This window comes from Neovison vison, chromosome 7 (assembly GCF_020171115.1).
Source record: "Neovison vison isolate M4711 chromosome 7, ASM_NN_V1, whole genome shotgun sequence".
NCBI classification, from domain to species: Eukaryota; Metazoa; Chordata; class Mammalia; order Carnivora; family Mustelidae; genus Neogale; species Neogale vison.
In genome coordinates, this window is record NC_058097.1 from 44,465,270 (window position 1) to 44,477,431 (window position 12,162).

Below are 12,162 nucleotides of genomic sequence, written 5' to 3' on the forward strand. Positions count from 1 at the left end.
TCTTCCCAGATCGTCAGTCTGGTCGGCACTCGTTGCAAGCACTTGTGCCTGTCATGGACCCTGAAGGGACAGATGCCTCGCTTGGGTTTTAACTGAGGATGAACAAACAGGCTGCTCGAAGCGGGGCCTAGGTCAAAGGAACCAGTATAGGAGCGTGAGGCATCCCAGGGCCAGCAGCAGCAGGGACACATTACCCACCCCTTTGGCGAGATGAGGCACAGAGAGTGGGAGAAGTGTGGCTCCAGGAAGAGGGACCCCCAGACAGGAGCTGTGGCTGCGAGTTGAAGGCTCGAGGACGGCAGCCACTGCCAGCAGCCCAGCAAAAAGGCCCCAAAGAAAAAGCTGTCTGCCAGCTTTTCTCTCCTGTCACCTCCTGTCATTTCTGCTGCTTCTTGTTGGCAGAATTCACTGGAAGCCGCAGGGCATGGGAAGCCAGGTGAAGGTGACAACCTGCAGAAACCCACCTTCCAAGGCACTGAGAATGGCAGAGACCAGATCTGGGGGTGCAGGGAGTGAATAGCGAGTCCAGATGGTCAAAGCATGGCGAGCTCTCACGATCAAGATGAAAAGCAACTGGGGCGCCTGGATGGCTCAGTTGTTAAGCACCTGCCTTCGTCTCAGGTCATGATCCCAGGGTTCTGGGGTCAAGCCCCACATTGGGCTGCCTGCTTGATGGGAAGTCTGCTTCACCTCTCTCACTTCCCCTGCTTGTGTTCCCTCCTTCACCGTGTCGTTCTGTGTCAAATAAAATCTTTAAAATATACATAGATATTTTAAAGGTGTGATAATATATATAGTATATTATATAATATATATTCACTCAAAATTAATATATATTATATGTCATAATATATGTTATGGAAAAAAAAAAAGATGAAAAGTGCTAACATCCCATCAAGGCCCTGTGAGGCCTGGCTGCCATCCCATTCCTCACTTTCTGGGCTCAGACCACCCCAGCCTCGTCTTTCCCAGTCAGACCTTGCACCTGCTGCAACCCCTGCTTGCAGGACCCTCCCCTCAGCCCTTCCTCTGGCTCCTGCTCAGCCTCAGATCCCAGCATACATAATTATCACTTCCTCAGAGAGGCCCTCCTGGATTCCCCATCTACACTGGGTCCTTTTGTTTTGTCTGTACCCTATTCACTTTCTTTGTTTTTGTAAGTGTGTGTGTTTGGTACACATCTGCTCCCAGATTAAAAGTTCTGAAGGTCAGGGACTACTCTACCCCCAGTGCTCAAGAGAGGGCATCCCAGAAATGCTTGTCTCATAGAGGCAGGAATGTTACACCGGCCCCCATGTCACGTGGGGGGCGGGTGAGGGGCTGGGAGTCGGAACCTGAACAAGCCTTAAACCATTCATGGCATATGTTTCAGTCAGGAATCTCATTATTTAAAAATTATTTTACAGTTGGGGGAGAAGCATTAGGAAATCTCTCCTAACACCATGCTCACAAGGTGACATCTTTGTGGAGGAGACTACAAAGCTCTTTAAGAAAGTCATAGCAAGCTGACTGCTCACGCATTTACAGGGACTCCTACTGGTTTTAATCATCACGGAAACAGCATAGCTCCAGGAGTCTCCGCTGCCCCTTTACACCTCTCTCTGGAGAGTCATGTTCTCCTGCCCCCGGGTGGTGACTGAGAGGGGCTGTGGGCTCTCTGGCTACCTTAAGAAATCACTGCCCCATAGGCCACTGAGTCTCCATTTAATCAGGCCCTTGGAAGGACATGTCGGAGATAGTCATCCAATCTCTAGATTTGACTTCTCAGCCAATCTTCTCCCACCTCCCAGCTCAGGGCCACTTCCCAGGGGAGACCTCAGTGGTTGGGGTGCCTGCTTACCTCTCCTCTGTTCCTCCACGTTACACTGTCCCCTGCTGCCAACTGCTGATTTCTGACCTGTCCAGGACTGGAGCACTGGCAGGGAAATGTCACCGTACTGTGAAAACAGTTGACCGCAAGTTCCCTGGGCTGTGCAGGGGCTCCTGGCCCACCCTCCCGGGCAGGGAGCCAATGACCCCAGGCTCCTCCCAACTGTCAGTCACCTCGAGAGGCGCCTGCTGCTGGCGAGGGTGGATGCAGGCATCATGGGGCTCACTGCCAGCTTTCTCCAGAGATGTTCCTCCCCATGGGCTTTCTCTCTGTGGTTTGCGTGGGGAGTGAGGGGGCTCACTGGTTTGGCAGAACACATTTTAGATCGTTTCCTTTTTACTTTCTCACTCAGTGGCTATTCGTTTCTGTCACAGTAGCACCTCAGCCAAAACTGAAGTAAGAAGGGTCTCTTCAAACTTCTCATTACAGTGAATTTTCAAGACACATTACAGTGTAGAGATGATTTACATATTAAGTAATGTTACACAGGTATGTGAAAGAAGCAAATCATATGGCACCTGGGTGGCTCAATTGGTTAAGCATCTGCCTTCGGCCCAGGTCAAGATTCCAGGGTCCTGGGATCGAGCCCCACATCGGGTTCCCTGCTCAGCAGGGAGTTTGCTTCTCTATCTGCCCCTCCCCCTGCTTGTGCTCTCTCTCTCTTTCTCTCAAATCTTAAAAAAAAAAAAAAAATCATATAAATGTCCCACATTAGTCAGGCATTCCCACAGTAATGCTTAACAAACCACCCCAAAATTCAGTGGCTCACAGACACTAGCACTTTCTCTCTGGCCAACATATCCACAGGTTGGCTGAGGTCTGGCTGGCCTTGGCTCCAGGTCTGCTGCGGGTATCCCTCATCCTTCTAGGCCCCTGGGGGCGTGTCAGTCTCACAGAGATGGCAGGAGCACAGGAGACAGGCCCGCCTTCCTCTCCACCCACTGCATTTCATGCTTTGCTTGGAAACCATTGGCCAAATCAAGCTACGTGAGACCAGTCCCAGGATCAGTGGGGTGGGCATGTACCCTCCATCAAAGATGGAGAGGGAGGGGTGAATTTTTGCCAAACTATAATCTATCACATAGTTTATATGTAATATGAGAGTAACTGAAGTGGAACAATGCTAGGAGAATTATTCTTGTTATGTTAATGGACGTTCTGACATCTGTCCGAAGTAAACATGCACGTATGTGCCCTAAGGCTGTCTCATTTCCAGTCTAATTGGCCAGCAACTTACTAGATAGATGTCAATTTCCATTCTTAAAAAGCAAATTCCTATTTCTGATTGCATGTTTTCTTCCTACTAAAGAGAACCTCAAGTGCTTTTTTTTTCTACCACGTATTTCTCCCTCCTCAGTATGGCTGTGACCCGATCCAAAGATGCTCCTCCTTTTGGTCCCCCGATCCCCAGTGGAACCACATTCCGCAAGTCTGACGTCTTCAGAGACTTCTTGCTGGCCAAGGTGATTAATGCCGAGAATGCTGCACACAAATCGGACAAATTCCACACCATGGCCACCAGGACCCGCCAGGAGTACCTCAAGGACCTGGCAGAAAACTGTGTCTCTAACACACCCATTGACTCCACTGGCAAGTTCAACCTCATCTCGCTGACCTCCAAGAAGAAGGAGAAGACAAAGGCGCGGGCAGGTGCTGAGCAGCACAGTGCAGGGGCCATCGCCTGGAGGGTGGCAGCTCAGGACTATGCCCAGGGCGTAGAAATCGACTGTATCTTGGGGATTTCTAACGAGTTTGTGGTGCTCTTGGACCTGCGCACCAAGGAGGTAGTATTCAACTGCTACTGTGGGGATGTCATTGGCTGGACCCCAGACTCCTCGACACTCAAAATCTTCTATGGGCGAGGGGACCACATCTTCCTGCAGGCCACAGACGGCTCTGTGGAGGACATAAGGGAAATCGTCCAGAGACTGAAGGTAAGGGCAGAGTTCCACAATGGTGCAGCTCTTCCATGGTTTGGCCTTGGGGAAGCCCTGGTGCCCCCAGCCCCGTGATTCAGGCCAGGACGCTAATTGGCCCCAAGGAAGTCAGAATTGCCACTTACACACTGGGGGGTCTCTTGGGCCCTGCAGCCTGGGTTCTTTCTGGGGACAATTCCGGCCAGGGATCCAGGGCTCTTTATGCTTTTGCCTTAGGAAGACAAAAGATAGGTTTATTCACTGTGGATCTTGATAGAAAATACAAGTGAACAATTATGTTCAAAATGTAATGGTACTTCTAGAAGAAGTAAAACAGAATGAAAAGCTTCCAGGCCATTAAAGGTTTGGGGCATAAACGGGGTATGGGGGGTATAAAAAAGCATGGTAAAAGAAACAGTTACATAGCAGGAGTAATTCCACATCCATAACCACAATAAATGTGAATGGCTTAACTTCCTCTATTAAAAGACAAAGATTCACCATCTGGGTAAAGTCTTACCCTAAGTTGCTAATAGACAGCTCAGGCTCAGATTGTTGGCCAAACCAAGAATGGCAGATTGGTTTCAGGTGACAGCTTCGTAGGTGGTGGCCTGAAGCATTGCTGAGAAGCACTGGGGCCACATGTGAGCCGTGTGGGAAAGAATGCTATCATTGACAATGGGCTCCCAGTGGATTTCACAGAAGGACATGTCATGCATGTGAAATAGAGAAGGGAGCCTAACGTAGACACAGGTTCTGGCATCACAAGTCCTGGCTTCAGGTCCTGGCGCTGCCACTGGCCAGCTGTTATGACCTTGAGCCAAGTTCTAACTGCCATACTGACATTTTTCAGATGTCCCTGTCTGAAAAATGAGAACAAAAATTACCCTACATCATGTGAAAATTTTAAGGATTGGATGAGTTATGTTACCCAGAGAAACTTGCCTGACTCAGTGGGATGTGACCTCCACATGCCAGTGCATTCACCCTTTTGGGCTTTTGCATTCTCTCATTAAGTTCAAGTTGGACTGATGGAGCCCGGCTGTAAGCTTCCCTGACCCCAAAGTTCATGCTCAGTGTTAGACAGCAACCTCGGTTGTGAGGTCCAAGAACCAGGGCCTCCATCTGTTTTGTTCACTTGCTTGTGCTCTCTGCATAAATCAGGGTTGGCACGTAGTAGGTGTTCAATAAATACTGATCAGTTGGTCAGTTGAAGGAGTTTAATTGAACCCTGACTGTGTGCCAATAAGCAGCATGCTTGTGCGGGCTGAGTCATCTGCCCCACAGAGCGTAGGTACTGTTCTTGACCCCACTTGACAGGATGAGATTGAGGCTCTGACAGGTATAGACTCTCGCAGAAGGTCATGCAGCCAGCAGGTGGCGGATTGGGGTCTGAATCCAGGTTTTCCTGACTCTAAAACACATTTGTACCGGAACTCAAGACTGGTAGCTAACTGCTTGCTTGGTGTCCCCACCCGGGTGTTTCCGAGCCCCTGAAACAACATGTCAGAGAGCAGGTTCCTGCTTTTCCTCCACTGCCCCCAGAGTTTTCCTTTCTCCAGAAAGGGCAAGTCCATCACTTCATTTGTCAAGGTTAGAAGCCTTGGCATCTGTCCCACTGTTCTCTTCTCACTCCCACATCCCGTCTGATAGTACCACCTCCGGTTGGCAGACTCCAGCTCCTCTTCCCCTTCCACAGCCTCCCCTAGCCTCTCCTGGCCTCCTCAGTCACCTCCTCGCTGGTCTCCCTTGCCTCCAACCTTGCTTTCCCATGGTCTGTCCTCAGTAAGGCAGTCCAAGGGATCCGATCCTATCACTGCTCTGCCCAAACCCTCTGCCTCCTCTAGATGGAACCCAGAGTGCTTTTGGTGGCCTCTGAGACCCTGTGTGACCTGGCTGCCTGTCGGTCTCTCTGCTCTGGGAACATAGACCTTTGCTGCTTCCTGCATGTACCAGGCAGGCATCCAGCCTAAGGGCCTTTGCACTGCCCATGCCCTCTCGCTGGAGCACTTTTCCTGATCCCCCCTACGGCTCACTTCCTCCTCTCCTTTAGTCGCATGTCACCTTGTCAAGGAGGCCTCATTATATAAAATTGCAACCCCCCAGCTTGGCATATTCCACCCACTTACCCTGCTTTAATCTTCTCCATAGCACTTACACCATATGAAACGTATTTATGTATTTGTTGTTTGCCGCTGTGTCCTCAGCACTGAGGTTGGAATGCAGCATGCACCCAGTGAACTTGTACTGAATGCTGGCTGCATGCTGCCCGTAGTAACAGCAGAAGCGAACATCCACAGAGGGCTGTCACACCCTGTGCAGCACCTTGCACAACTGCACTTTTTCCTCCCCAAAGCCTGGTGAAGGAGATACCCTCCTCAACCCTGCTGAAGAGTATTCTTCCTCCCAAAATCCTGACAGCAGCTTGAGTTTCTTGAGCAGTGACCATGCCGGGCACCGTGCCAGGTGACATGTTTTACCCACATCCTCTCTCTGCTGCTCCATCCCACGCCCACCCCCGGCCCTTTTGGCAGCGCAGCGGCTTACAGCTCTTTGTCCCAGCCCCCCTCACAGTCTCCGTGCCCCAGAGCCCACTGAGCATCCAGGTGGCCAGGAAGCGATGATGTAAGCCATCTTCTGTGAAGGGACAAGCCCATCATACACGAGTCATGACAGCAAGTCTGCTTTGCCAAATCCTCCAGGGGAAGGAGTCCACACCCTCCCCGACAGAGCTAGGATTCAGACATCCTTCATTCATTGAGTCAGCAAATATTATGTGCATCTCTCTGAGCCAGGCGGTGCTGGGACAGCAGGGACTGTGCTAGGCCCTGGCTGCCCTCCTGGGGCTCCCCTCTGAGGCAGAAATTGAACAAGGAGTTACAAGTCCCAAGAGGTTAAAGAGGGAGTATTGAGCATGCCAAGGGAACCCGTCTTGGGGAGAGGTCTCAAAGCCACAGGTCAGATGCAGCCCTAAGACCTATTCGGTTAATTACCAAAGCTTGTCCTTGAGAAGATTTCACGTGTGGGTAGCTCTCCAGAGCCTCTGGCTACACTGGGTGCATGTTGGCACAGGGCAGTAGGCAGCTGAAGCAGGCCCATGGGTGCTCCCTTGCAGTGGGGGCACATGTATACTATTTGACCACAGGCCCATCAGGGAGATGGGCTTCATCAGTGAGAATTGCTTCTCACTTATCCTACCCACCAAGTTCCCCAGCTTGTGAGCCTCAGGGAGGTCCCTGAGGAAACAACTTTTAAACTGAGACAAAAGTAAGAAGTTGGAATCATCCTGGTGCAGAGTGAGGGGGAAAGGAGCAAAGGGGGCAGCGGGGAATGCAGCATGGAGGCTAGTAGCAAAAGTTAAAAAAGTCAAGTCTGCACAGGTTTTACATCTGTAAGATAAGCAAATCAGTTGTACCTGCCTCACCAGTGAGAGATTGGAGAAATTAGGCCTATGAAGAGCTTAGTCAGAGCCTGGCACACAGAGATCAGTCCCCAGGAAAATTAACTTTAAAGGGGAACTGGGGCAGTGTGGCCGCATGGCATGACACAGTGTCCTATGAACCTATACGTGTTTGCTCTCCTGTGTTTGGCTCCCTGTGCCAGGGAGCCTTTCTGGAATCTTGGAAACATCAGGAGTGCTTCTGTTCTTCAGTTGGGGGTTCCTTAGGTTCATTAGAAAAGCAAAAGGGATGGAAGTTGCAGGACCACAGAGACTCCTAACCAGCTCTCCCTTCCTTATCTAGAATGGTCCAGAGCAGCTATAGTTGGGGGTTACAGACTGGGCTGCTGAAAGAAAGACTGAGAGATCCGGGGGCTGAGACAAGGTGGAGTTTATTTCTTTCAATTAATGCTCAGGCTGGTCACGGTGGCAGGGACAGCTCCGTCCCCTTCTTCATCTTGTGGCACCTCCTTTTCCTTCCGTATTGCTTGGTACCACTCTATAGGGACATCCCTGTGGGCAGGAAGGAGGAAGGCGTGAGTGGAGGGCAGGCAGTTTTATTTGGAAGAAAACGAAGTAGAAGCGCCTTCACATCTGTCCTCTTGGCCCCAACCAAGTCATGTATCCAAAGCCAGCTGTGACAGAAACAGAAATGCAGGCCTCCTCTGGGTGGCCACGTGCCCATCCAAGTCTGTTGTGCTGTGGGAGGTCTTGTCACCAAAAGCAGGAAGGGAAGAAGGGAGACTGGATGGCAGCTGTCAGGCCCGCAGCGGCCTCCAGGGAGGTTGGGCCCTTCCCATCCTCGACCCAGGGATGGTGTGGCCTCATTGGTCACCGGTGCAGATACACGGGACATTTCTCTGTCACCCACAGCCAGATTCTTTGGCCACAAGGGTTAACACTTCATGGGGGAGAATGGGGACTCCAAAGCAGAGTGGGCTAGGACAGAGCCAGTCACAAGTTTCCCATTCAGTGCACTAAACACTAGGCTTTCCTTTCCAACCAGTTTAAACTTTTTAATTCTGGACAACATCAAACAGCCATAAAGGAGGACTCAACCTAGCAAACTCCCAGGCCGTCACCAGTCCCCTCGGCTGTCAGCCAGCCCATGGCCACTCTCATTTCTTCCTTCCCTGTTTTCCTTTCCCCTGATGATTTTGAAACAAATCTAGGACATTCTATCATTTCATCTGTACATATGTCAGTATTTCTCTCAAACATACGGACTATTCAGAAAACAACTGTTTTGTCATTACCATCCACCGAACAGTCACAGTAACTCTTCAGTGTCCCATGAACAAGTTGGGCTGGGAAATCAGTTGCTGGATCTCGATCCAGAATTGTGGAGGACAGGCTAGGAAAGGATACAGTCTCCCAGCCCGTCCCAGGGAGGAAGGATAAGTACTCTTCTGAGGTGCAGTGCTCACCTCACGTGTGCCCCACACTGTGCAGACTGTCACCTTCTAAATCAGACGAGGTTACAGCCACAGGTGAGTGCTTCCCCATCCACATTCTCATTTCCGGCCGCCCACTGTCAGCAATGTGGCTGATTTGGGTTGCAAGGAATACGTGTGCGTAAATGGAGGCGTGAGTGTGTAAGAGTAGTTTGGGACCTAAAATGTCCTCTCGGGGCATAGTGGTCAGAGAAGGGTGAAAGTCCACACTGCAGTGGGTCAGTCGTCAACAGCATTTCTAACCACGGAATGGCTTCCCACCGGTAACTAGAACTGTTACACGTTCTCTTTCCTTAATGCAGTTTCCAGGGAGTGTATACCGATCTTGATGTGACTTGTTCAGGAGCCATAGCTGTGGCTTGTTAAGTTAATCCTTTTCTCCCAAGAAGAGAAGGGGATTCCTAAGGACACGCTGAGGGACCAGGGTTCTCCTTGACGCGTCCTCTTACCTATAGTTATACGTGGTCGGGGCGACAGTCACACACAGAGGAAGCAGGGAGTGAATCAGAGGCAAGGCCTGGTATGGTCTGGTCAGCTCCAGGTTGGAAGACGGTCTGAGGAGGAGCCTGGGGAAGGGGTTTTTCTTTTAAGAATGGCACCGTGGGGGCGCCTGGGTGGCTCAGTGGGTTAAGCCGCTGCCTTCGGCTCGGGTCATGATCTCGGGGTCCTGGGATCGAGTCCCACATCGGGCTCTCTGCTCGGCAGGGAGCCTGCTTCCCTCTCTCTCTCTCTCTCTGCCTGCCTCTCCATCTACTTGTGATTTCTGTCTGTCAAATAAATAAATAAAATCTTTAAAAAAAAAAAAAAAAAAAAGAATGGCACCGTGAAGTAAAGAGTGAGGCGCGAGCCCCCAACCAGAGAAGATCCCAGGATCTCTGGTCCGCTGCTTGCCCTGCCTACTTTGGTCAGAGTCACTGGGTCAGGATGAAATACTAGCAGCTTAAAACAACAAAGATTTGTCTGTTGCTCACACTCCCTATTCAGCTTAAGTTTGGTGGGGATCTCTGCTCCACATTGTTCTCATTCTGGGACCCCAACTGAGCACAGACAGCCACTCTCTGGAACAATCCCAATAATCATGGCAGAGGGGAAAGGCCCACAGAGGGTCTCGCGCCAGCAGTGAAATGCCCCAGCCTGGATGACATGGCAGTTCCACTCACAACTCATTGACCAAAACAAGTCCCAGAGCCCACCCCCCACAAGGGGGCCAAGAAGTATAATCCCACTGTAGCTAGCCCACCAAAGGGCAGGGGCATTTGGAGAACAGGGCTCATGACTGCCATGGTCTCCGCCAGCTAAGAAGCCACGTGGTTGCCTATCCACGTGTCTTCGGAAGTCAAGAGCCCAGGCTGGGACTGAGTGGGTGTTTGTGCTCCTATATCCTGGCATCACCTGGGAGGTCAGGGTCTTTGGCCCTCAAGGGGGGAACCTCTGTGCAGGGGTCGTCCAGAGCTGGCCCCCAACAGCTTCGGAGGCTAGATCCTGCCTGTTGCCTACAGGTCATGACCAACGGCTGGGAGACGGTGGACATGACCCTGCGGCGGAACGGGCTCGGGCAGCTGGGCTTCCATGTGAAGTACGACGGGACGGTGGCCGAGGTGGAGGACTATGGGTTTGCCTGGCAGGCCGGCCTCCGGCAAGGCAGCCGACTGGTGGAGATCTGCAAGGTGGCCGTGGTCACACTGACCCATGATCAGATGATCGACCTCCTGCGTACCTCTGTCACTGTCAAAGTGGTCATCATCCCCCCTTTCGACGACGGCACACCCCGGAGGTAAGGACATCTGCCTTGCAAGGTGAGAGCCAGGTGGTGGGATGGCAGCTTCCGGAGTGCTGGCCCCCGAGGCCCTTTCTCAGCAGGAAAACTGGTGACGGGGAGAGTCAGCATCTGGCAAACACCTGCCAGATGCCACTTACAGTTGAAGCTCTTCAAACGCCACTGTCCCCATTCCATGTCCACAATAGCCCCATAAGGTGGACACCCTCATCAGTCCCGTTTTCTAGGTGAAGTGCACAGCATTCAAAGTAGCTTGCCCCAAGGACACATTGCGCTTGGTCCACTGCTTCAGCACAAGGTGCGAGTGCCCTTCAAAGTACTGGGGAGACCACAGGGACCAAAGGGAGCAAGCATCTGCTCCCTTGGAGTTTGTGTTCTAGAGGCAGAGACAGGCGGTAATTACATAGATACAATGCAGGACCAAGCAGTAATGAGGTTTAAGATTAAAGCAGGCTGTATAAAGGGCCTGCAGCGTGTTGGGAGAGCTGCTCACGGGTCAGGCAAGGCTCCCGGACAAAGGCAGCCACGTGGTCTTGTTGGGCTAGGGGCTCCCCAGCAAAGTCTGCATAGAGTCTCGGATGTGTGAGTGTGTGTGGCTCGTCCGTCCGTGCAGCACGGAGACCAGGGTGGCTGGGAACGGGTGAGAGGTGGGGCAGCCTTCCGGGGGCGCTTACGGGCATGGGGACAAACTTGGGTTTTATTCCACGTGTAGTGGGAAGACAACGGAGAGTTTGTCTTGTTTTTTTAATGGAACACTTCAAACATACCAAAGTGTACTGAGCCCTGTTTCAACACTTACCAACACTGGGCCTATTGTTTTATTATTTTTCAAGTTCTGTACCTCCCCTCCCCTTGGTTTATTTGAAGCAGTCCCAGTGATTAGACTGTATCTCTACCCAATAAGAACCTCTAAAAAATTAGGACTATACTTAAAATTTTTTACCAGTAACTCAGGATCACCTATCCATCAGTGTTTACCTTTCTGTTGTATTAGAGGGATCTTTTATAGAAAGAATTGTTTTGTTAATCAGGCTACTCCTGTTGTATTTGGTTGATGGGTCTCTTCAGGCTCTTAATCTACAAGCTTCCCTTTCCTGCTTTTTTTTCCCCCTTGGAATTTATTTTGGGAAGAAATCCGGGCTACCTGTTCTCTGGAGTTTCCCACTTCCTGCATTTAGCTGCTTGCATCCCCCTGGTGTCCCTTACCCTGTTTGTCTAGCACATGGATTTCCTGTGGACTGGAGTTTGATATAGAAACTTGATCCAAATATGGTGAGATTTCTTTTGGTAACAACACTTCTCAGGTGTGTGTCTGTTGCAAGGCACCACGTGTCTGGCTGTCCTCCGTGAGTGGCCCTACGGGCAGAGGATTCAGATGGTGGCACCTGACCTGTCATCATACACTGTCCCCCTCAACAGCCATATGTCATTATTGCCTCGATCAGCTATTTCATTCTGGGTCACAGAGTAACAAGTACTGGTCTCAATTCCGTCATTCCTTCTTCATTTATTGGCTGAAATCTTTCGGTAACTATTTGGTTACTCTGGGGTAGAATTTATCAGATAGGGAAGGCAGGGTAAATGCTGCTTTTATATCTGTGAGTCAGTGCCCTAGCGATCTCCAGCAGTGGCCAGAGACAGAGAATCACTATATCCCAAGTACTGGGCACACAGCTGCACAGAAGACAGTCAGGCCTTGGCCCTCG

At 51.0% G+C, this 12,162-nt stretch overlaps 1 protein-coding gene across 4 annotated transcripts in view; it reads left to right on the forward strand.

The window, feature by feature from the left end:
- SIPA1L3 (signal induced proliferation associated 1 like 3) overlaps positions 1–12,162 on the forward strand; it is a 237,337-nt gene that overhangs the window by 159,887 nt on the left and 65,288 nt on the right. For all 4 annotated transcript variants that reach the window (XM_044256522.1, XM_044256523.1, XM_044256525.1 and 1 more), the window contains 2 exons: positions 3,228–3,804; positions 10,179–10,453. In XM_044256522.1, the coding sequence (XP_044112457.1) occupies positions 3,228–3,804; positions 10,179–10,453 (852 nt within the window). The remainder of the gene's footprint in view (positions 1–3,227; positions 3,805–10,178; positions 10,454–12,162) is intronic.